Raw genomic sequence first — 21,575 nt, forward strand, 5'->3', positions numbered from 1 at the left:
TCCAGCGCCCATTTTCTCTCACCATGAAGCGAGACTGTTGCTGTGCCAGCCTGAGAATACTCCCCCCCCTCCCCTCCCAACTTAATGCCCACATCCCCGTCCCAGAATCCTTCAGGCTTGTGTCCTAGTGGCGCCCGACATCGTCATCCTGTCTCCCTTTCTTCCTCGCCCTCACCCACTGTTCAAAATGTCTCATGAGAACCCATCTTTCTGCCATATATCCCTGATTTTGGACTGTACATGTAATATGATTGCATAGTGCATATTAAAAAGTGACTCACAGTGATTGTTGAGACCACACACTGAAAGTTTGATCATGCTGTTGTACTACCACCTGTATGTGTGAAGTAGCTGTGTAAAATTCAAAGACTTACTTAGCTATACAATAAAAGCTTTCCTTTGATCATCAAAATGCATTAGCAAGGCCAAATAGAAACCCATTAAAGTCCACATAAAAAAATTGAAGCTTAAGAACAGCTTGACAAGCAACATGAAAAGGCTTGGAATCCCAAAAGTGGTATAAAGTGACAAAAAGTGAGCAAGTAGAAAGAGCGATGGACGTACAGAGGTGCGGCGGCACGGCTTTCATCCCGGTTATTCCCTCCACCGCTCCTTCCTAATCCGCACTGACAGAGTTTTCATCATATGAGGAGGTGGGGACGATGGAGGACTGGAGGGAATCGGCAGAGGCGGGCGACTTTCCTCTACTCTCTCCCCAGTGGCGGTGCACCCCAAGCGGCCGCAGCCGGGGCCACCAAGGCCCCCTTTGTGCCGGTTATCACCAGGTGGTGAGTGATGGCGCCGCAGGCCTCCCGCTCTCAGGAGAGGGAACAGGGAGGGGAGGAGGTGAAGAGGAGAGGGTGCACGAGAGGAGCAGATTGGAATGTTCCCAGAAGAGACAGAAAGAGAGGAAAAGAAAGAGATGTTAGTTGTATCATCTGTGCTTGTCTCACAGGTGCACCACAGGAGGAATGTGCTCTGCTGCGATGACTCAATAGCACTTGAATCATCAATGAAATAAGCAAAAAATAAATAAACGGTGTGGGAATGATCGTGATTCCACTCTTTATCTTTCTTGTTCATCTCATATCCTTGTTTTATTTGACCCAATTCAACAAGCTGATGTCATCCGAGCACTAACTAGCCCCGCTGCGTGCTTCCTGCTATGATTTCATGTCTTGACTCAATTACGCTCGCCGAGACACGCTCGCCGAGCACTGAGTGACGGACAAACGTCTAGACCTGGAGAAACATCCGAGTCGCTGCAGATGGATCTTGGGAAATGCCCAGACGATGAAAGGGTCATAGGTCAGTAAATCCCCCGACACCGCTCCTTTTCTCCCACGCTCCCACCATCACTAACACACCTGTGTCCTCACTAGCAACCGGGTCCCTCTCCCCCGCTATCTCTGTCACATACACACAGCAGCATGCATACACACAGGTACCAGTGTCACAGACATCTTCCTCTGTCTCTCTCTCTCTCTCACACACACACACACACACACACACACACACACACACACACACACACACACACACACACACACACATTCCTTGCCTTCCCAGCTGCCTGTGCACCTGGGCTGGCAGCTGTCATCACCGTGGTAACTGGCATACAGCTGGCTGTGTTACTATCACCTGGCTCAGCCTCTGAAAGAGAGAGAGAGAGAAGTGGGCAGAAAAGAGAAGAGAGATTGAAAAGAGAGGGAAGGTGTCTGTGAGTGAGATAAAGTGAAGGGGGGGGAGTATTCTTACTACAGACACAGAGAATAGAACAAAATGAGGGACAGAGTGAAGGACTATCTTAAAAAGAAGAAAAACCTCAACAGGTCAGCATTATTGGGCTTTATTACATTTTGTTTTGTTGCAGCCTCTTGCTATTTTTTTATTTGCTCATTAATCTACAATGACCCCCTAAAGTAAAGATGTTAGACATTTCTGAAAATGCATTGAAAAGTATACTACAAGAAATATGACATTGACACAAATGTTCAAAGTGACAGGCTCAGGTGCCTCCAATTCTGCGCTCTGATTGGACTCCACCTGTGTTCAAATCAATTGATTGGATATGAGTTGGAAAGTCTATATGAGGTAAAAAGCTGACAATGCATAGCAAAGCAAAAACAACACCATGAGGTCGAAGGCACAGCTTGCAGATATCGGAGACAAGATCATGTTGAGGCTCAGATCTGGGGAAGGCTACAAAAGGTTTCTGCTGAATTAAATGTCTCAATAACCTCCATACTTTGTAAAAGGAAGAAGTTTGGCTTACCAGCTGAACTGAGCATTTGGGGGAGAATGGCCTTGTTGTTGACCTGATGGTCTCTCGAGAGATTCTGTATACAGTAGAGACAGAAAACTGCAGAAAATCCAAGTTGCTTTATGAAGATGTTTCAGTATTGACTGATGTCTGAAAAGACTTGTCTGAAAATGTATTTTATTATCTTTTCTTTTTTTTGTCTTTTAATTAACTTGCAACTTGATGCAAAGTTGACCTGAAGTTGTATTTGTTGCACAGTTTTGCAGTTTTTTGACTATTTTGCAACATGCTATCTGCATATGTGCATTAAATCATCTAATATTGGACCACCACCATTACCAGATGCCTAGCTTGGAGTGCAAATGCCCAGGTGTTAACCCCCCTTACACCTTTGAGACACTTTATGTGCATTTCACCAGTAATTTGTCAGCCTTTTGTTAAGTGTTTTTTTATGCCCTGCTTTTAGGTACCAGATATGTGATCTAGTGTGAACTGCAGTACCAAAGTATGAGGTAAAACTTTAATTCTGTGACATCAGATCTGAAGTATTTCCATTTTATTGGCTGAAATGTCTGAAGCTTTTATCACATGCTTTTCGTACCTATCTACGGGGCTATATTGTTTGTTTTGGTTGATGAATTTAGTCACTACCTGTCACATGCTTGGGGGACATTTATTAAAACTACAGGAAAAACCACATCACCACCAAGAAATAAACTCCAGACTGTATTATTTCAACCTATTGCGCAGCGTAAGAAAAAAAAGCCCTGCAGTCTCCTTTTATAAGGTCAGGATCAGGGGTGTAGCAAAACAAGACTGTTAGAGACCCCCTGCATGGGCGGCTTTAATTACAGCTGAGGAAGTGGCGCAGCTTAACGCGAACCACCCTGCTTGGCTGTTACATCCCATGACTCTGAATGAAAGCAGAAAAGCAGTTTAATATCTTTTAATGTGCCTGTGTGTGAGAGAGTCGCACGCTAGCGGTGTGTGGCAAAGGCTCAGTGCAGCATATGGGCAGGCGCGTCTGCATTGCCTGTTAAGCAGAGGGGACATCAAAAGGTGGGTTAACCCCCCCCCCCCCTCCCCCCGCACACCCCATTGCCAGCCCTCACTATAAATCCTACCCCAAAAGGAGCCATTTATGGGACAATAAGATCCCTATACCAAGCTTTCCTTGCAAAATTGCTCAGCAGGATTCCTTCTTGCCTATATGCAAGAGCATCACGTGTTGTAATTTTACCACACCTTTAGAAATCACTTGTGGTTTCTAAGATGTCCGTCTGCACGGATGACTTCTCCTGTTCCCCAGAGGTCATAAAATGCTTTCAGTTGAATACATACATAAAGACAATGGGATTAGCAGCTATCTGGACATGCACACTCACACACACATGTACAGTAGGGGCACACAAGACATGGATCGGATCACTTCTGCTTCAGATTTACTCAGGTGTGATGAATTTGCTGGGGAAAATCAGGGAAAGGCCTGCGCCATGCCCTGACCATTCAAGCATAGACAACAGCTCTCTGGACTGTAGTGTGTTGCTGATGGATGTAACAGCACTTCAGGCAGAGGACTTTTTATCTGTCCAGGCAGACCTTTCTTCCATCAACAACTAAACCAACAGTGCATTTCTTCAAGGTTGCCCAACAATGAGTCAGCTATCTACATCATGCCTGGAAATAACTTTCTGAACGAATCGCTCCTCTCCCCTTTTTCTCTCTCCGTTGTTTCCCCCTTTATTCCTTTGGTTTAATAGTCTGTAATAGTTACCAAGTATCATTAAGGCCAACCTCTGTGGCTTCTAACAGCGCTGTAGGCAAGCCAAGTGTTTGTTGTCGGCATTTTATTGGCTTCCAGGGAGGAGGGTTGTTGTTTTTCAGTGTAATCTTGGCACGCCAATAAGAAGGTTTCAATAAAAGCAGCTGCTTTCTTAAGCCGCTCTCCTGCCTTCTTTCCCCCTTTTTGCAAGTGTGATAGTTGGACTACACTAGGAGCTACCTGTAGAAAAATACTTTAAGTGTCTTCATTTTTATCCTAACACATCTACAGAACTTCTGAACTCTTTATGTGCACAAAATAAATCACTCGCTCGGATGCTTTTTATGTTTCTCTGTTTTCATTATGTTACATTTCCTTAGCAGGTTGCTGAGGTTTTAACTGGTATGCTGTGAGTAATGCTAGCTGGTTTAGCTTGACCACACTGCCCCCTTTAGGGAACAACCTGCTGTTGCAAATCAACAAAGCTGGAGAAGCAAAGAGGCAGAGGTTCATCAGGACTGGGCTATTATAGTATATGGGTTATTAATTAATTAATTAAAAGTTAATTGGTTCAGGCCATTTCAGAATTACGAGTATTTACAGAGGTGAACAAATCAGTATTTGCAAACTGCCATTGTTTTTTTTTAAAACGTACATTTCTATTAGGCTACTACCACTATGTTTTGATCCTTTTTGAAACACTAGCTTTTATATAGATTTTTTTTAATCTAAACAAAATGTTTCTCTTTTTCTAAGAACTAACCAGCTACTGTCAAGGATCTCGAATAAACTAAAAAGCAGTATTTCAAAAGAAAAAGTGAATTTGTTGTCCTTTTTCATCCATCACTTATGATTAAGTTGTTGATGTTTGTTAAACAACATATCAATCTGAAATAAAGTGATCTTACTTCGCTATATCATGTGGTTTCTAACAAATAAATCTTTATTTGTGTATAAAAGGACAGAAATGACACAGGTTGAAAGTCTGAATCTAGGCGAAACTCTCCATGTATTGCTTTCTTCAACAAGATCTCTCATTTTTCTTGGCAGTGAAGTGTGATTTGCACCACATTCCACAGTTGAAAGGTATAGGAGCAAAGAGTCCCTATGTGGCCAAAGGAGTTCCTGTCTCTCATGTAAAATTAAAAAGCACTCGGACAAACATTATTGAACCTTTGCTGGAGCGTGAACGTTCCATGATGTCTGGCTGATCCTGACACAGGTTCAAGTTTCCTCTCTTGGTTTCTCGAGGGTTTTGATTTTTTTTCTCCTCCATCAATCATCCCCTTATTTTTAAACTTTCTAATCATTATTTCAACGTGCAGAGGCAGCAGGAGTCCGGTCTTTTTTGGCTCTGTATGGAGGGCAATGTAAGTCTCTCTGTTTGTCTATCACTTTTGTACAGTCATATCTAAACAACCATTGGATTTGTGTCCCTCGTGGGATACATTTCAATTACCTTTGTGACCTCGGCACATTAGACATCATCAACAGGAAACCTATTCTTCAATTTTCAACAACTTCAGCTGTAAATTGTGTTTACTGATAGTTAGCAAATGTTAGCATGCTAAGATAATAAACTAGAATAGTTAACATGGTAAAAAAGTATACAAAGTTAGCATTGTCGCTGTTAGCAATGCTAGCAATTAGCTCAAAGGGGTGCCTAAATAGCCTACAAGTGTCAAGCATACATGCTAGCATTGGGTAGACTCTTTTTTTTAATGAGATTACAATTTGTTAAGGATTATTTCTATGGGTTTTATCAGTTCTGCACTCTAATACAGTCCCATTCACCATGAGGTAAGTAGGCAGCGTTTTGGAACACTAAAACCTTTGTATGTACGCATTAGCTTCATATCTACTCTGTTTTTGAACCCTTAGTTTGAACCCTCTGCTATCAGCCCCCTGGGAGGTGAGTGACAGATTTTATATGGCATAACACATGTAACTGATATGATTTAACATGACTCATCGAGAAATGACACATCACTTTCCAGAAATTCCCTCTTGAGACTTCCCTCTGAGTCAAAAGCAACTTTTATTTTCCTTTAATCCAAGCAGCCTTTTGACATAAACACAAGTTCATTTCCATCATCTTTGGACCGTTCAGCTGATTAAGCACAAGTTACATTTGACAGGTCCAATTGATTCTACCAAAGTCATCAAACATGTTGTTTTCATCCCCCGTTTTCACAGGCATTTACTGGTCAATCTCATAGTTGACCAGTCCTGAGAGGTCTGATCCCTGAAAGACAATTATGTTCTGGTCACATGAAGTGCACCAAGGAGGAAAAGCTCTCTTGTTCTGCCAATTAACATTCATGAGTGCGTGCTTTCCAAGAAACAGCTCACATCAACCGGGTGTTGCCATTGTTGGAGCCATCTTTGCTAACAGCTGTGCTGCGTAAATCCACCACCCAATCACTTACAACAATGTAGTTTGGCCTTTAGTTGTTATCATCTGTTTCTTTCACTGGCTGTTTTGCAGGCAGAGATGATGGGATAAGTCTGTGTGACCATTTAAAGCTTTTGAAATGGAAACGTTCAAGCTTACCTCTTTTTTCATGTAGCCAAATCATACTGTATGTAAAGTTTCCACGTTTGCTCATATCAACCTGCAAAATACCCTTGTGGGGCTTTAAGTATCTGTGGGTCATGAGGCGGGGAAGGAATAATACTGTAGCAAATGCAAGAACATGGGACAAAATGAGTCATCTGTTATGAGCAAAATCATAATTTCTAGTAAAATAACTCAAGAAAACATAATTAATCCTGCCTCCGGTGACTTTTTTCCCGGTCTAAATGACGCAAAATATGTGTTTGAAAGACAAACAGTGAGGTTCTGCCTTTACTGGCGGGGGGCATGGATTTAAACAGAGCTGAGGGGGATTCCTAAGCCAAAGTTGGGAACCAATGGTTTATATGACAATATAATCATGGTCATATGGCTATGACCTCCCAAAGGCATCCAGAGGTTATCCATGATTCACTCAGATAATGAGGCTCATCACTTAAGCTGTCACCCGCTCTCCTCCGAGGCCCGGGCTAATATCTGCAGCCAGCAATGCATCGAGCGTTACATGAGCAATAATCCCATGCAACGCTGACCACCATGATACATTACTGTAAGCATATGAATGATTAGATACTTATTCAGCATAATATTGAAGTGCACTGTACTGTGTACGATCTGGAGCAAGTGGAGAGAATTAAATGGCTTTAGAGTCATAAGGGCCACTTCTAACTATATCCATTAAAAATAAACACTTTTTCCTTAAAGTGCAGCTTGCGTTCATTTAAAGACTATTTGCTTAAGGGATCAAGGAAAAGCTACAAAGAGGTTTTTTTATTCTCCATGAGCCACCAGGCCTTGAATTTAATCATTCAACTCTTTGAAAACACTTTCAATTGTTTTTTGGTTCCTGAGTAGTAATAAAAAAAAATCACGATTTGATATCAACTAACATACCTCAAAGCTTCCAAAACCATTGGCAGGACAGCAAGCTATCTTTGGTCGAGATCAGTTCTTTCCTATACAGTTTTTATTGCAGATGACTCTTTGGTACTTTCTCCATCATCGTCCTCTTCGCTTTCTGCTTTTTCCTGAGTTCTTTGATAGTGTTTATGAGAGGCAGTCAGGGCTCAGAGCCACCTGTCCAGGCAGGTGAGCTCTACAGGGACACAGTCTTCGCTGAGAAAGGTCGGAGCCGGCACAACTGAACAACAGAGGATCCTGCTGAAGGCCACACTGTTGACCCCAAGGGCTGTAGGCAGGAAACAGGTGGTTGACTTCCTGTCTGGTGCTGGAGCAGCCTATCTTGAGTCTATAACATGGGAAATGAAAGCAGCATATATATTGGTGTAATTAAAGCATTTTAGTTATCGAGTTGCTATTAATTTGGTCTGATATTCTGATTAAGGAGCATCAATACTGAATGCTAAAATAAGTTGATTAACAGCTGTATAGAGCACGACATAACGCACTTGCATGTGTTTTACAGTCATCTCACATTCAAAGTCCCTTACGTTGCTTATTTTTTAGCTCTTAGCTTCTATTAAACTGTCTTTTTTCCCAACCTGTACAATGGGCAGATTCCTTACCGGGCGAATGCAGCAGGAGTATTTAGGTGGTAAAACAGAGCCGGCTCACACACGAGGGAGGACCGTTGACACACACTTTCGCATGACTGACCCAGGGGACCCAGGTGCACCCTTAGAGCACATTCTGGTGGCCAAGTAGGAAGAGATTTACTGCAAAAATCCTGGAGGTATTTGAGAGGAAGAAAGTTGAACATTTGACTCAATTTACAACTAAATGGTTTCTGAAAACATCTTCTAATGTCACAAAAAGTCTCTCTTGAAGTTCAGCTATTGTACAGATTTTTATTAAGCCGTGTCAGGAATCTATCGAGGAAAAAAGAGCACCAAAAAAACTGCAACAGGTCTATCCTACACTGCTAAATCTCTGTACCTGGTGTGCAATGTAATCACGAACCCTCTCCAGCATTCCTTCACATGTGAACTCTCGGGGAGTGAATGGCTTCACCTGCAAAAACATACACATGCCCTTTTACCCTGCTACTGCCACTGAAATGTATAGGATTATAAGGTGTGGGGTTGAATACATGTGTAAACAGTAAAACTGCTTCTTTTCAGGTCACCACCTCTGTGCGTAAAATGGCTCTGACGGCCTCCCGAACTTCAGTCTTGTTGGACACATCCACAGTCCACACGTGGGGTTTGCCGATTAATTTCTCGGCATAAGGGTGCTGGGAGGAGATCTGTAATCCAAAGTTAATTACTCTCTTTAGATTTAAATATTGGATGTGCCATATGTGTATTTAAATCTAAAGTTTGAGGAGTAACCTACCTGTCTTGTGGTGGGCTTGCCTTTGTAGAAGTCATTGTTTTCTGATGAGTGTGGCGGGTCAAATCGGGGCTGAAGGAAGACACACCCCAGAGCTATTGCCTCAATTGGAGCTGGACCCTCATAAGGGAACCCAAGACCTACAAACACCTGAGAGGGAAGCAGCAGATAACCTTCAAATAATGTTCAGATTTAGTTGCTTCACCTTTTTATATATGTTCTCTTATCTGACCTTGGCTCCACGGAGAAGTCGTAGGAAGTGTTCCTGAGTCAGTAGGCCGTGGTTTCTGATGAAGCTGGGCAGATTTGATGTGAGTCCTGGAGGCTGATAGACTGTTGCGTGGGTCTCCAGCTCTTCACTGATCACCTCCACATACTCAGATTTACCCTGGTATATACACACATATAAATAACATACAGGACACAAAGTATCTTAACAACAGCATGTACAAAATGACAAAATATGTCTTGTTGAAATCTTCACTAAAACGGTGAAGAACCTGGCTTCTTGACATGCTTACAACTGATTTTCTCCATACAGATGCTTTCCATACTGTTCATTGTACCTTCCACATGTAGTCCTGTTTGCCGTAGACGACTGCTATCCTGTTTTTCCTGTTGAAGTCTGACTCCAGCTCTTCCTCCTTCACATCCTTCACTGGCTTTTCACTCACAAAACCCAGGAAGGAATTATCAGGAGTATGAGCTAAACAGACAGAAAGATAGAGGACATTATACTCAACGTCTATGGTCTGAACCCATGCACACATTTCAAACCCCGATGAAAGCTAGTTAGTGAACACAGTTTTCCAATAGTAGCCTATAGTATAACTTTACTTGTGAGTTATTAACTTAAAAACAATGAATGCCTTTGCACCCTAAGCAGCAGTGTGGAAAGAGTATCAGCAACATTACAGACAGAACATAACAGTTGAACAATTGTTAAGATTCAAATTCTGTGCGAGAGGAAAAACATGCTGTGAAGTGTATAAATCAGCTGTTAAAGGAAATGAGAAGTCGACATATATGAGAGGTTAACGTCTGGCTGTTTGAACAGGCAGCTGACACCTGACACACTAAGGAAGGTGTGAAAGATGAGTATTTACTTTACTAGGAATGTGCTGGCAAAGGTGTGTGTGGACGTGTGTGCAAGCATCACATTGAGTTGTAAAACGTGTGTGTGTTGGGGAGGTGTGCGGGATATGTCATTCTCTCCTTTCTCAACGTTTAAAGAGCCAAATCTCCCCTCGTTCACCCGTACAGCAGCACATTATTTCCCCCTCGTTCTTTTTCAGCTCCATTTCTCCCCACTCGTCTCTAACACCTGTCTGGCCTCACTATCAGATTAGAGTGCCAGAGCCATGCATCGGCACACTGATACGATCAAACTCACGCAATATGTGGGGGTTTGACGGGAAGCTGAGAAGGAATCGTTTCTTTTGCTTTCAATGTTTGTGCTGCCTGTTTACCGTTCTGCTTCAACTGCTTGTCTCCAATTGACTATCTTCCTCTCCTCCATTTCAAAACAGAAGCATAAACACACCCCTTCTTTTCTCAAGCTTTTTTCCTTTTTTCTCATGTCTTTGTTTCTCTCTTTCTGCCCCTTCCCCGCCATCAGCTGACATCCATCCCTGTCTCCGCCTCAGCAGGACAAATAAACAGTGTTTCAGGCTCTCGGCCCAGTGTGTCCAGCTTGTGTCCGTCTCTGGCAGGGTGGGAAAGGATGACATGGAGAGGTGTTGGAATGAAAGCTCTGTCTGGGCACCAAGTTTATTTGACCTCAGCTATTAATCCTCCTCTCACTGTGAAGATGCTTGGAAGGGTGTATGTGAAAGATCAGAGCTGCAAATGTGTGTATTAGGTAGTGCATATCTGAATTGATTGTGGTCTCACACACAAATACACATGCAGACTTACGGAACATGGTCATGTACTGCAGGGGCTGCAGACCCCAGCTGCCCCACAGGGTTTTATATCCATGACTGCGTGCATAACTCCCCAGGTTAAAGGCTGGTTCAGTGCCAAAAGAGTCCAGGATTCTGAAGCGACATCTAAAGATCATTTTAAATCATTTGTAAATCACCAAATGTATTCTTACATTGATAAACACCAGTTTTCTATAGTTGCGTTAAAATGTAACCTCTTTCACTTTTGGCAGGATGTATATTCAGCGGCCTACAAGGATGTGGTGATATTTATTTAAGTTTTGTTGTCCACCATTAAATCTCTTTATCCCAAATACTTTGAAACACATGTGTAGCTCATTGTGCATTTTCTAACCGTGCCACTTTAAACTAAAGATGACATTTTATTTAGAGAATAGATAACTGATTAACATGATTGATTATAGAAAATGGTGGTCGTACTGGTAATGCAGGAAAGCCAGTCCCATGGCGCCTTGAAGGTGAGCGAGGCCATGGTAGTCAGTGTAGATCAGGTCAAAGGTCAGGGGCCTCTGGATTGGACAACTGCCTCGGCCTGGCGCAGCCCCTATGAGACTGAAACAACCACAATAAACACACATCACAGCGCTAAGCACTACATCGTATGTTTTGTCAAAGTATTTGTATATGACAGTGGTGCTGACCTGTGGAGTTGTTGCTGTGAGGTGCTGAAGGTTAGGTTGTGTCCCAGGATTGTCAGGGAGGCGCTGAGGTCGGCCCACTGGACCAGCTCCCCCAGAGGACCCCCCCTCTCCACTAGAGCCTCGAAACGCTGGCCAGCACTCCCCGCCAGGGCCCCGGGATAAAGCAGGACCTGGAGGATGGGAGGTAAGGGCCGTTTTAGTGCCAACATAAACTTGTAAACATAAATTGTTACGTTAATTATGCTTGTAATACTGCTTAGAAGAAATGTAGGTTTGCATGTTTTCATCCTTTTTCTTTTTTAAGCATGACTATTGATATCTAATAGCTCACTTCATAAGACATTCTTGTCCTCCAAACTATTTATTGTATTTTTATGTCTTTTGCTGTATTTGAATATTTGGAAATACCCCCTAAAAAAACTGTCAAGTGGAAGAAAGGGTAACCACTTCTTACTATATTGATGTGAAGTGAGTTTCAACTAAGTGTGAAAAGTATTTAGTTTTAGAACATTTTATTAGAAATCAGTATCTACACGCAAGGCTTTTACACATTTGAGCTTTTGAGGCTAAACATATGTTGTGGTAATGTCTTGCAGGTTACACCTTCATCTGGGTGGAGTCAGTCTGGTTGCTGCTCTGTCTCATCCTCACAGCAGCCTGTTTCCATCGCTCAGACATCCTCTCCACTCTGGACCGGATGAAGGTTACGGCAGGACCGCTGTTGTTCCTGATGGCCGCATGCAGCGGGCTCAGAGTTGTACGTATCTCAGCCTGTGTGCAATCATAGTGTAAAACTGTGAGGTACTGAAAGTGTGTACATAATAGTAGTAGTAGTGTTTTAGTTTTTCAGTGGATCATGAGAGGAGACGCTATAGTTGGTAGTGTAGGTACGATACAATGGGTACAATAAGGTAAAGAAATGTATGGAAAGAAATGTTTTAAAAACCAAATAGCCCGTAATCTCAAAATTGACTAAAGCTTGAGAAAATCAACAATTTTAGCCCATAGTGTCGTGGCACGCTGTGGTTGTACCTTCTTTGTATAGGAGTGATTTTTCTGGTGCCATGGCAGCGCAGAGTGGTTTCTTCCAAGACGAGGGGGACAAAAGTCTTCTATTTGGCTGAGGTATGTCAATATGGAGCAGGTGGTGCCATCCACCCCATAAAAGGCATAACAGGGGTCTGACTGCCATCGGGCCCGCAGGAACTGACAGAGAGACGGATGTTAAATCAGCCAAAATAACAAGGCACACTTTTAACACCATACAATATTTACATGGCATCTTTTAGTACCCAATATTTTCAAATCCAGCTCATATACTGTACTGGGGACTAAATATTAAACTCTAGAGGTAAACACTTCAATACGACTTTAACAGTGCACACACAGATCCATTAAGTTCATGCTACCACACTTTCTCACCTCCACTTTCTCCGCACACACCGGATATGCACGATCCGTTGGCACCTCACACTTCTCATTGGGCCCTACGGGTGAGATATTAGCCGTCACACACACAGTGTTTCTGTTCAGCTTTTCATTTCCAATGCATCATTATTCCACCATCCTGGCTTTAGTAACAGAAAGCACATTGTGGAGTTACATTACATTGCATTTGAGTTGAATCAACGTGAGTAATGAAGAACAGTGGATATAACTTTGATATACAACCTCTATACTGAAATGTTCACAGTGAATAGCAGCCATCACACAGCACGACGTATGGGGCTGCCATGCATGTAAGAGGCATGAGAGTAGAGGCAGTGTGTTCTCAGAGGCCCTTTCCCGTAAGCCCCCCACCATCTCTAGCCAATGTCAATCAACTGGAATGAACACACACGCTCACACACACCTGACCAACCTGCCTCCTACCAAACATAACCTTTTACAATGCCAGCCAAGGCCAAAATACACAGTCCTTAACTATGTAAAACAACGCAGTAAAAACGAAAAAAAAAGATAAGAAAACTTGGAGGCACAGCCGAGGTGTGAAAGCCTAAAAACAGTGATAGGCTGTATGAAAAAGTGCTCGCCCTGCAAAAACAAGAGTACGAGTAGACAAGTTGGTGAAAGGACTCCTGGGTAATTTGGTCCTATTTTATGGGTGTGAGGTAATGTGAGAGGTGGAGGGTAAGGGGGGGAAAGACTGATGATGGGGAAGCGTGTGTTTGTGTGCATGCGGGTGGCGTGTGTGTGTATGTCGACAAGTGTGTTCCCTCATTTGCACGGCATGGTGTCTGTGTGGCCCATATGAGTTACCTTTTTGGGAAAGGATGTAAGCATGTAGACTCTCAACCCCACTGCACACACACACACACACCCACACCCACACCCACACACACACACACACACACACACACACACACACACACACACACACACACACACACACACACACACACACACACACACACACACACTTCCCCTCGCATGCCAACCAGGGTGCGTAACCCAGCTCTCACCTGACACCTCTCCGGAGGGTCGTAGTGTAGATGTGAACTTTTTTTTCTTCTCCCCACGGCCAGTTGATCGACACTGGCTCTGTGGGACTTGTTAAACTTCTATTCAAGGACTTCATCCCCCATAACCACCTGCACCCACTGCCCTTTAACCCCCCCATTCACACCCTCCATTATCACAGCTTGTTAATTTCACTGTGTGGTTAACCCTCCATTGAGGCTATGAACCGTGCATTTGGCTCCGAGTATCACGCTACCAGCGCAGTAAACCACAGAAAAGCTTGCAATTACTAAAGCTGCCAACATGCAGGGAGGGGAGAGTGTATATATTTGGTCTAGTCAGTATGTTAAAGCATATTATAGCTGGAATGAACCCTTAAGTCTCTAATTTAGATCTGGCAACACACTGCTTTTTGCAGTGCACCATATCATAAAAGCTACATTTGGCTATATTTGTGGAAACACCTGCTTTCTAAGTCTAAATCTCACTCCTTGGACCAATTCAGGCTTATTTAAACCACATAGATCCTCCATATCTGCTCAAATCTAATTATTTGGACATCACAAACAAGACATGACAAATCCAAACTAAACAGTTGGATACAAAACTGTCTCCTGAACTCTTCATACATACAGAGAAAAGTAGGTGTACTAGAAGCAGACCCTTTGCCTGTCTAATCCTTTTAGCACCCTCCGTTCTTGCATTTTTATTAAAATTTAGATTTTTCTAATTTAAAATATTTGTTCAAAGCATCTCTGACACTGTAGAAAATGTATGTTTTGCATATAGGGTGTTGTTTGAGTGAATATGGTGGGTTTTTTTGGCTTCTTTTTGAAAGACTTGTAATATATGGTACATATGAGTATGCCACGCCACAATTGTCCAGTTAGTATTTTGATGATTGGTTACGTAACACACTTATATGTAATGTAGTATAATGTAGCCTCAGTGTGTTTGGACAGCGGGAGATATAATGGTTCTTTCTGCAAAAATGTATTATAAATTAACATAATGAGGTGACTATAGGTTAGACTGCAAGTATTGTAGACGTTACACAGTTTAGTCATCTATACAGTCTGTAATGTACAAGTATAGCAAGTCATGGAAATCAAGAGATCAACTAAGGGTGTCTTTCAACACCAAGGCTATGCATGCAGACATTAGTCACAATCAAAAAACCCTTATTATGAAATATTATAATTTCAGATAAATGAGAAATGATAAGGTTCTGTGCTGAGCTTTACCTATGTGTATAAGGGCTTCAGGTGGGGGTGGTGTGTTGGGCTGGTGGTGCTGGTGACGGCTGAGCTGCTCCAGCCTCATAGAGACTCTCTTCAGCTCCTTCTCCATCAAGCGGGCTAAGCCTAATTGGTCTTTTCTAAAGCTGGCAAACAAACCCACATGTAGTCACACTGCTACACAAACAATATAAGCTTTATTATCTGCGTATATAGGCTGCAGATGTTGTTGAATACCTCTGCAGTAACAGGCTGAGATCATCTCTGGTCAGCTGGGGGACATCCCTCTCTCTACTCAGCCGCTGCACCTGAGTACTCAGAGCCTCCAAACGGAGAGCGAGGCGGCGAAAACCAAGACCGCGATGACCTGTGAGATAAAGTACATACAACATGGCCTGTCATGTATGTACAGTATCAAATGTAACCCCCTATCATAATGTTTAAGCAGTAATACTGTGTATTATGTCATGGCAAATCGTATTCTGAGGATAATTAAACAGCAGGGTTATGTAATGCTGTTTTCTTAGCCTGATCTGCTGAAAAACCACACAGCAATTATGGTTATGTGTATTTTCCATGTTCCATGCAGGGGGTAATGGCATATAGTCACATATAGGGAATTTTATTTAAGAACTTTTTAATGAAATTTGAACTGGAGCTTTTTGGTCATCTCATGTTGCTTTGTGGTTTTAGAGACAACACACACACACACACACACACACACACACACACACACACACACACACACACACACACACACACACACACACACACACACACACACACACACACACACACACACAGAGACAAACTCAAACAGTATGCATTTGTTTTTGTGAATGTTACCATAGAAATAGATGGTTGAAAGCTTGAGCTAAAATAGCTGGCCTCCTATTCACTAACAGCACATTTACATAGATTTTCCTAAGGGTTTGTGCACCCTTAAAACGATGCGACATCTCTTTGCAGCCCCTTGTCAGAGGGAATTACCTCAAAGCAGAACTGAGACGTAAGCAGTTCAGTTTTCCTTGCCGTGAAGTAGTGTCCAATATTTTTACAAGGAAAATAAGACAATATTTGCTATAATAAATGATAAAGTAACTTAATGTGAGAGAAGTATGTATTTTTTCATACAGATTAACTATTTTTGCCTCAAGCAATAACAGTTGCTGGGATACATTTTCCAAGTCTGAACTTTGTTTTTCGTTCTATTTTTGTGTGTGTTTACCACGTAGGACTAGGTAAAAAAAAAAAGTTCCTTCCTATATATTAGCTTTGCTTCATCCATGCAGAACACAATGTAGTGTTGAAGTTAAAGGTCCCCTATTATACTGTTTTTCATCAATATATTATAGGTCTCAGATATACCGAACAGATCATTGCAGCATCCCATAATCCCCTCTGTTTCAGCCCTGTTTCAAAAGTGCTGATTCTGTGTCTGTTACTTTAGATGAAAATAAGGAGCCACTCCCCACGCCCCTCTGAGAGACATTTGGTTAAAAAGAACACAATGGTGCTCTAGGAGGAGATTCAGGTGATAAGGTGGGGGGGGGTTACCTTGGTTGGTGATTGGCTAATGGTTACACAAGCCAAAAAAATCGTTATTGTCACGATCTTAGTTTTATGTCACGGTTTTAGTTTGGTCTGTCTTGTCATGATTTTATTTTGCAATTCTGTTCTCCCTGTGTCTTGTCTTCCTCCCTGTCGTTAGTTTCCCTGGTGTGTCTGATTGTCTGATTGTGTTCACCTGTTGCCCTTGTGTTTCTCCTTCCCTGCCCATCTGTTTCTCGTCTCGTGATTACCCCTCCCTGTATTTAGTCTTGTCTCTTCCTGTGTTCGGTGTTGGTTCATTATTTGTCGTTCATGTCTCCCTTCATGTTGGTCACATTCTCCTTTTGTTTTGGATGCTACCTCGTGCTACAGTACCTGTTCATGGGTTCTTGTTTTTTCAGCTTTTGTAAATAAAGCTCGCCTTTTGTTTCATTTTGAAACCTGCTTCCCTCTTCAATCTGCATTTGGGTCCTATTTTTCCCCACCCCTGACAGTTATGTTTTTATATAAATGGATCAGTACAAAAAGTGAGCGAATATTTTTTCCTGAAACTTTCAGAATCTCTTTACACAGAGGGGACACATGTTTATGTATACAAGACATGAACAAGTGGATTTTGCATAATAGGTGACCTTTAAGCCTGTAAACACTCACCTGCCAAGGCTTTTTTTCCACCTGTTTTTACTGATGTAAAGTAACTGAGAAAGATTATCCATGGCAAAACATATCTCACTTGCATCTAAGGTGCATTCAGAGACAAGGGCTTCCAAATTTTACAAGACTCATTCGCAAAGCAAACGGTTTTCCAAGGCCATAACAGATAACCCACCTGTTGTTTCTCATTGTAACTAATTCAACAAGCAATGTTAAATTAAAAGTTGACAGTACCTCTTGTTTGTCTTGGTTTAGCTCTGATATGCCATCTAGTGTTAGTGTTCTGTTAGCAACATAGCTAGTTGCCAGCCTTCTACTCTGTTACCAGACATAACACTAAAAACAGTGAATGTGCATTTTAAGGCCTTTCGGAGGGTCTTAAATAAACCATATGAGATGGCAGATCAAGGGTGGCTTGATTGAAATATTTGTATGAGGCAAGGAGGACTGTTAAAAGACTTACGTTGGCAGTGAATGAGGAACATTGAGTGTTATATTTGGGGGGTTGCTGGTGATGTTAGGGTTGATTTGAGGTTAGAGTTTGGGTTTCCTTGGGGATTGAGCTTTAACTTGTGATACACAGTAAAATCCACCAGACTGGTGATGTCACTTTGTCTCTGTTTGCTCAGCTGACTCTCAGCATATCACAACTTAAACGCACCGGGACCCTATGGGCACAGACGTAATGAAAGATGAATGGGGGAGAAGAGGCGGGATCCTGTAACAACTTAATGCCAGTTGTGTGAGATAAATATATGATCACATCATTTAAAAACGTATAAAGGTGCGAGTAGCTTATAAAATGATGTGTGTGCAGGCTGTGAGTAGATGTGTGTAAAGCTCCTTTTTATGTTTCCAATATTTACTTGTGTGTTTTTCTTTATATACATATTTGTTTGTGTTGGAGGGAGCCTGAATTCTAGGATATTCCTTACCAACTGCGTCTCTGTAATTGTTGTGGACATTACAATTAAGGGAACTTGAAACCTAAAATGTGGGTGAAACTCTATTTTCGGACAACATGCTTTTTTCCTGAAGCAAGCACACCAATTAAACTTGAATTATCTCATGTCACTTCCAGGGTTGTGGTGAAAAGGGTTGATTTTAAGATTGAGTATAACATGTAATGGCTCGGTCAGACGGATAATGTTTCCCGCAGAATGTTTGGAAATAAGCATTTGGTAAGTTTGAGTTGGATTAACTGTGTGAGCTGACCAACCGCTTCCCCACTGCGGTACATTTTCCAACACAACTACTGCTGGGTGGCTCTTTGTACACAACAACTCGTGGTGGGTCCCTCAAAGCACAGAGCTATTGAGGGACTGGGTTTATATTGTCAGCTAAAAACAATGTTTCTACAATTTGAGAAGAAAAGGATCAGGATGTTTGGATAAAAAGTCCTTTCATGTGATACAATTGATATATCTGATCTAAGTCTTTGACACAAAGAAAACCATGGATGCATTTAACTAAATCCATACATTGGTTTATTTGTCAGTATTCAGCCCGCCATCTAAATTGAAGTGAAAAAGAAAATATTTAAATTGTGCAAAGATTCTCAAGTACGGGCCTAAATCAAGATTCCTGACAAAAGTAACAAAAAGACCATTGAACATTAATGAGATCTCCTCAGCCAGAGTGGATCTTGCTGCATGTTTTTTCCAAAACAATCCTCATCATGTTTAAAAATAACTTGTTTATCAAGAAGCCTGGAAGAGTTTTGGCTCCAGAATATGATAATGTGTTCCTCAGAATGCTAATTGGACAGAAAAACCTACTCTGCACGAGATTGTTGACAACATGTGTCTCTTCCTTGTAAACCAGGAACAAAGCTTGTCTCCTGCCCCCTTATATTCCCTCCTTTAGGGGAAACAGTTTAGCCAGACAATTGTTGGACAGGAGTTTCTTGACCGCAACCCACAACTGTCACACACATGAGAGAGGACCCTCCGCGGATTGTGTACAAAGCTTCATCCAACACTGCAAATATAGTTTGATCAGCTCTTATCCACTGCAAATACAGTAAATCTCTTCAAAATATGCATACGGCTGCTCTATTTCCCAAATCAATGTTTAGTGTACAGATATCACACAGGATATGCAATGTGTTTATTATTCATTATCAGTGCTGCTCCAACTCCATGGCTTTGGTGCAATACATGTTATTACATGTTTTCTGCATGATTTTTCTAGCTTAATCCACCTTTAAACCTAAACTGTGTGTGTGTGTGTGTGTGTGTGTGTGTGTGTGTGTGTGTGTGTGTGTGTGTGTGTGTGTGTGTGTGTGCGTGCGTGCGTGCGTGTGTGTGTGCGTGCGTGCGTGCGTGCGTGTGTGTGTGTGTGTGTTACCTTGTTCCTCCGGTGACCTCCCTGCAGGTTCCTCACTGGTTATCTCTGCAGGCACCCAGAGGCTCTGCAGCAGCAGGGTGAAGGCAGACAGGCCCAGACAGAGCACCAGGCATCCACTAGAGGGAAACAAAACACAGATAAAACACGTCACATTCTGCAGCAAACAGCATACAGAACATCAGTGGCTCCCCATAGCTTCTGACAAACGTAAGTAGTACCCCTTGTTTCGCACAATTTATAGCTGGATTTTGTCATTTTTTGTTGTAATCACGCTAATAATTTCAAATATTTATCCATTCATTTTGTACTTTAAGCTAGCCATTACGACCATATATCCAATAGCTATTTATGTAACTTTTAGCTAACTCAACCTTTCATTCATTACATTTAATTCCCTGCTTTTTTTAACTATCTGCTCATTTCTTTTTACTTTAAGTTTCAATCAATGATCAACTCTTTTTGAACTTTGACATTTAAGTTGTCTGCTAACAACTCATTATTCAAAACATCCAAAATGAAGGTTTTACAACTGTCTTAATATGTGGATTTATTTATTTTTTATTAAATTAGTTAATCGACATTCTTACGAAGTGCCCAATCTTTTGCATCATATTTATTTAATAAAAAAAAGACATCAGTATTTTCAGTAGAGTTGGCTTAAACGACTCCATCCTTTTATGTTCTTATTATGTTTATTGGCCACAAATTGGAGATGACATAAAAGACCACCTTCTAATAATATGTGTCATAACCAACTAGATAAATCTCCTTTAAACATCATATATTTGACTTTAAGAGCGGATCTGATATAATAAAATCTGACAGCTTGACATTGCCTTTTGCCAAATACATTGAGAATGTGGGGAACTGAGTTGTTCCATGACTCTACGTGAGGACCCTGGTGTGTCAAAACAAATATCTGAAGCGTGATGGGACGTTATATCATGCGTCTGCTCCCTGCTTCAGTGTAACTGGGGTAGAGAGAGCCGTCACTTTGCTCTCGCTTTCATCAGGCCAGTAAAACCACCAACCCTCAACCAAAGAAACACGGTGTGGCCAAGCTCAAGAACGAGCACTAAAACATTCAAGTATCTCCAAGAGCCTATAAAGCTCCAGATTCAGATCCAAACCAATTATTTCCATTTCAATGTATCTGTCTGCATTTCATCAAAGTTGTCAGAGCACTCATCACCACATCATAATTATGTCTTCGGTTTAGGGCATTTACTGCTTGGAAAAGTAGGAGAGCTGCAAAGCTGCACAGGAAATCATATTTTTACTTTACTTTGTGAGGTCACATGCTTGGGAAATTAAGCAGGTGATAACGAATATAATCATGTACTCATGTGCAACGGTTTACAAAGCTTTCAAAATGAGAATGACATTTGTATTTTTTTAAGTAGGCTAAATAAAGCTAAGTGTCAGTGCAAGCTGCAGGGAAAGGTTTGGATGGGACACGGATCAGTCACTCTAAACATTTGTACTACTTCCTGGCTGCTGATCCAATGACAAAGGCTTACCTGCGAGGCCGCAGTGCAACATGCATGGCCCTCTGTTTACAGGATGCTGGATCTCACTGTCAAAACAAGGACATTGCAAACTCCTGTAAGGTCAAAATGCTCAGTGATTGTCACACAATTGCTCTATTGTTACACAAGTACATTGCCTCTAGTTGGGTTGGCTTTAAGCACCAAAGGAAGTTCTTTTAAATTGCAAATGAATGGTCACACTTTCCACATGAATTGCAATAAAGTCTGAAGGAATAAATAGATTTCAAGGAATGCTATTGCCAGCATGACTGGCCATGAAAGCCTTTTCAGCCAGAGTGTGTAAAACAAGTTCAT

The 21,575-nt window shown here is 41.8% G+C and overlaps 1 protein-coding gene across 1 annotated transcript; it reads right to left on the minus strand.

Annotated features, from left to right (window-relative positions):
• Nucleotides 1-7,294: 7,294 nt before the first annotated feature.
• Nucleotides 7,295-21,277, minus strand: LOC104958652 (alpha-1,6-mannosylglycoprotein 6-beta-N-acetylglucosaminyltransferase B-like). Its single transcript, XM_010786415.1, has 17 exons — nucleotides 21,252-21,277; nucleotides 19,732-19,847; nucleotides 15,415-15,544; nucleotides 15,184-15,323; nucleotides 12,902-12,966; nucleotides 12,512-12,685; nucleotides 12,083-12,250; nucleotides 11,480-11,649; nucleotides 11,259-11,390; nucleotides 10,810-10,943; nucleotides 9,459-9,598; nucleotides 9,125-9,280; nucleotides 8,896-9,042; nucleotides 8,690-8,806; nucleotides 8,497-8,571; nucleotides 8,127-8,287; nucleotides 7,295-7,849 (listed from the first exon to the last, which is right to left on the minus strand). Exons 1-17 carry the CDS (start codon nucleotides 21,275-21,277, stop codon nucleotides 7,648-7,650), a joined length of 2,253 nt encoding a protein of 750 aa, XP_010784717.1. The 3' UTR covers nucleotides 7,295-7,647.
• Between the last annotated feature and the right edge of the window lie 298 nt (nucleotides 21,278-21,575).

The sequence above is a fragment of the Notothenia coriiceps genome, unplaced genomic scaffold, assembly GCF_000735185.1.
Source record: "Notothenia coriiceps isolate Sejong01 unplaced genomic scaffold, NC01 NC01_scaffold00029158, whole genome shotgun sequence".
NCBI classification, from domain to species: Eukaryota; Metazoa; Chordata; class Actinopteri; order Perciformes; family Nototheniidae; genus Notothenia; species Notothenia coriiceps.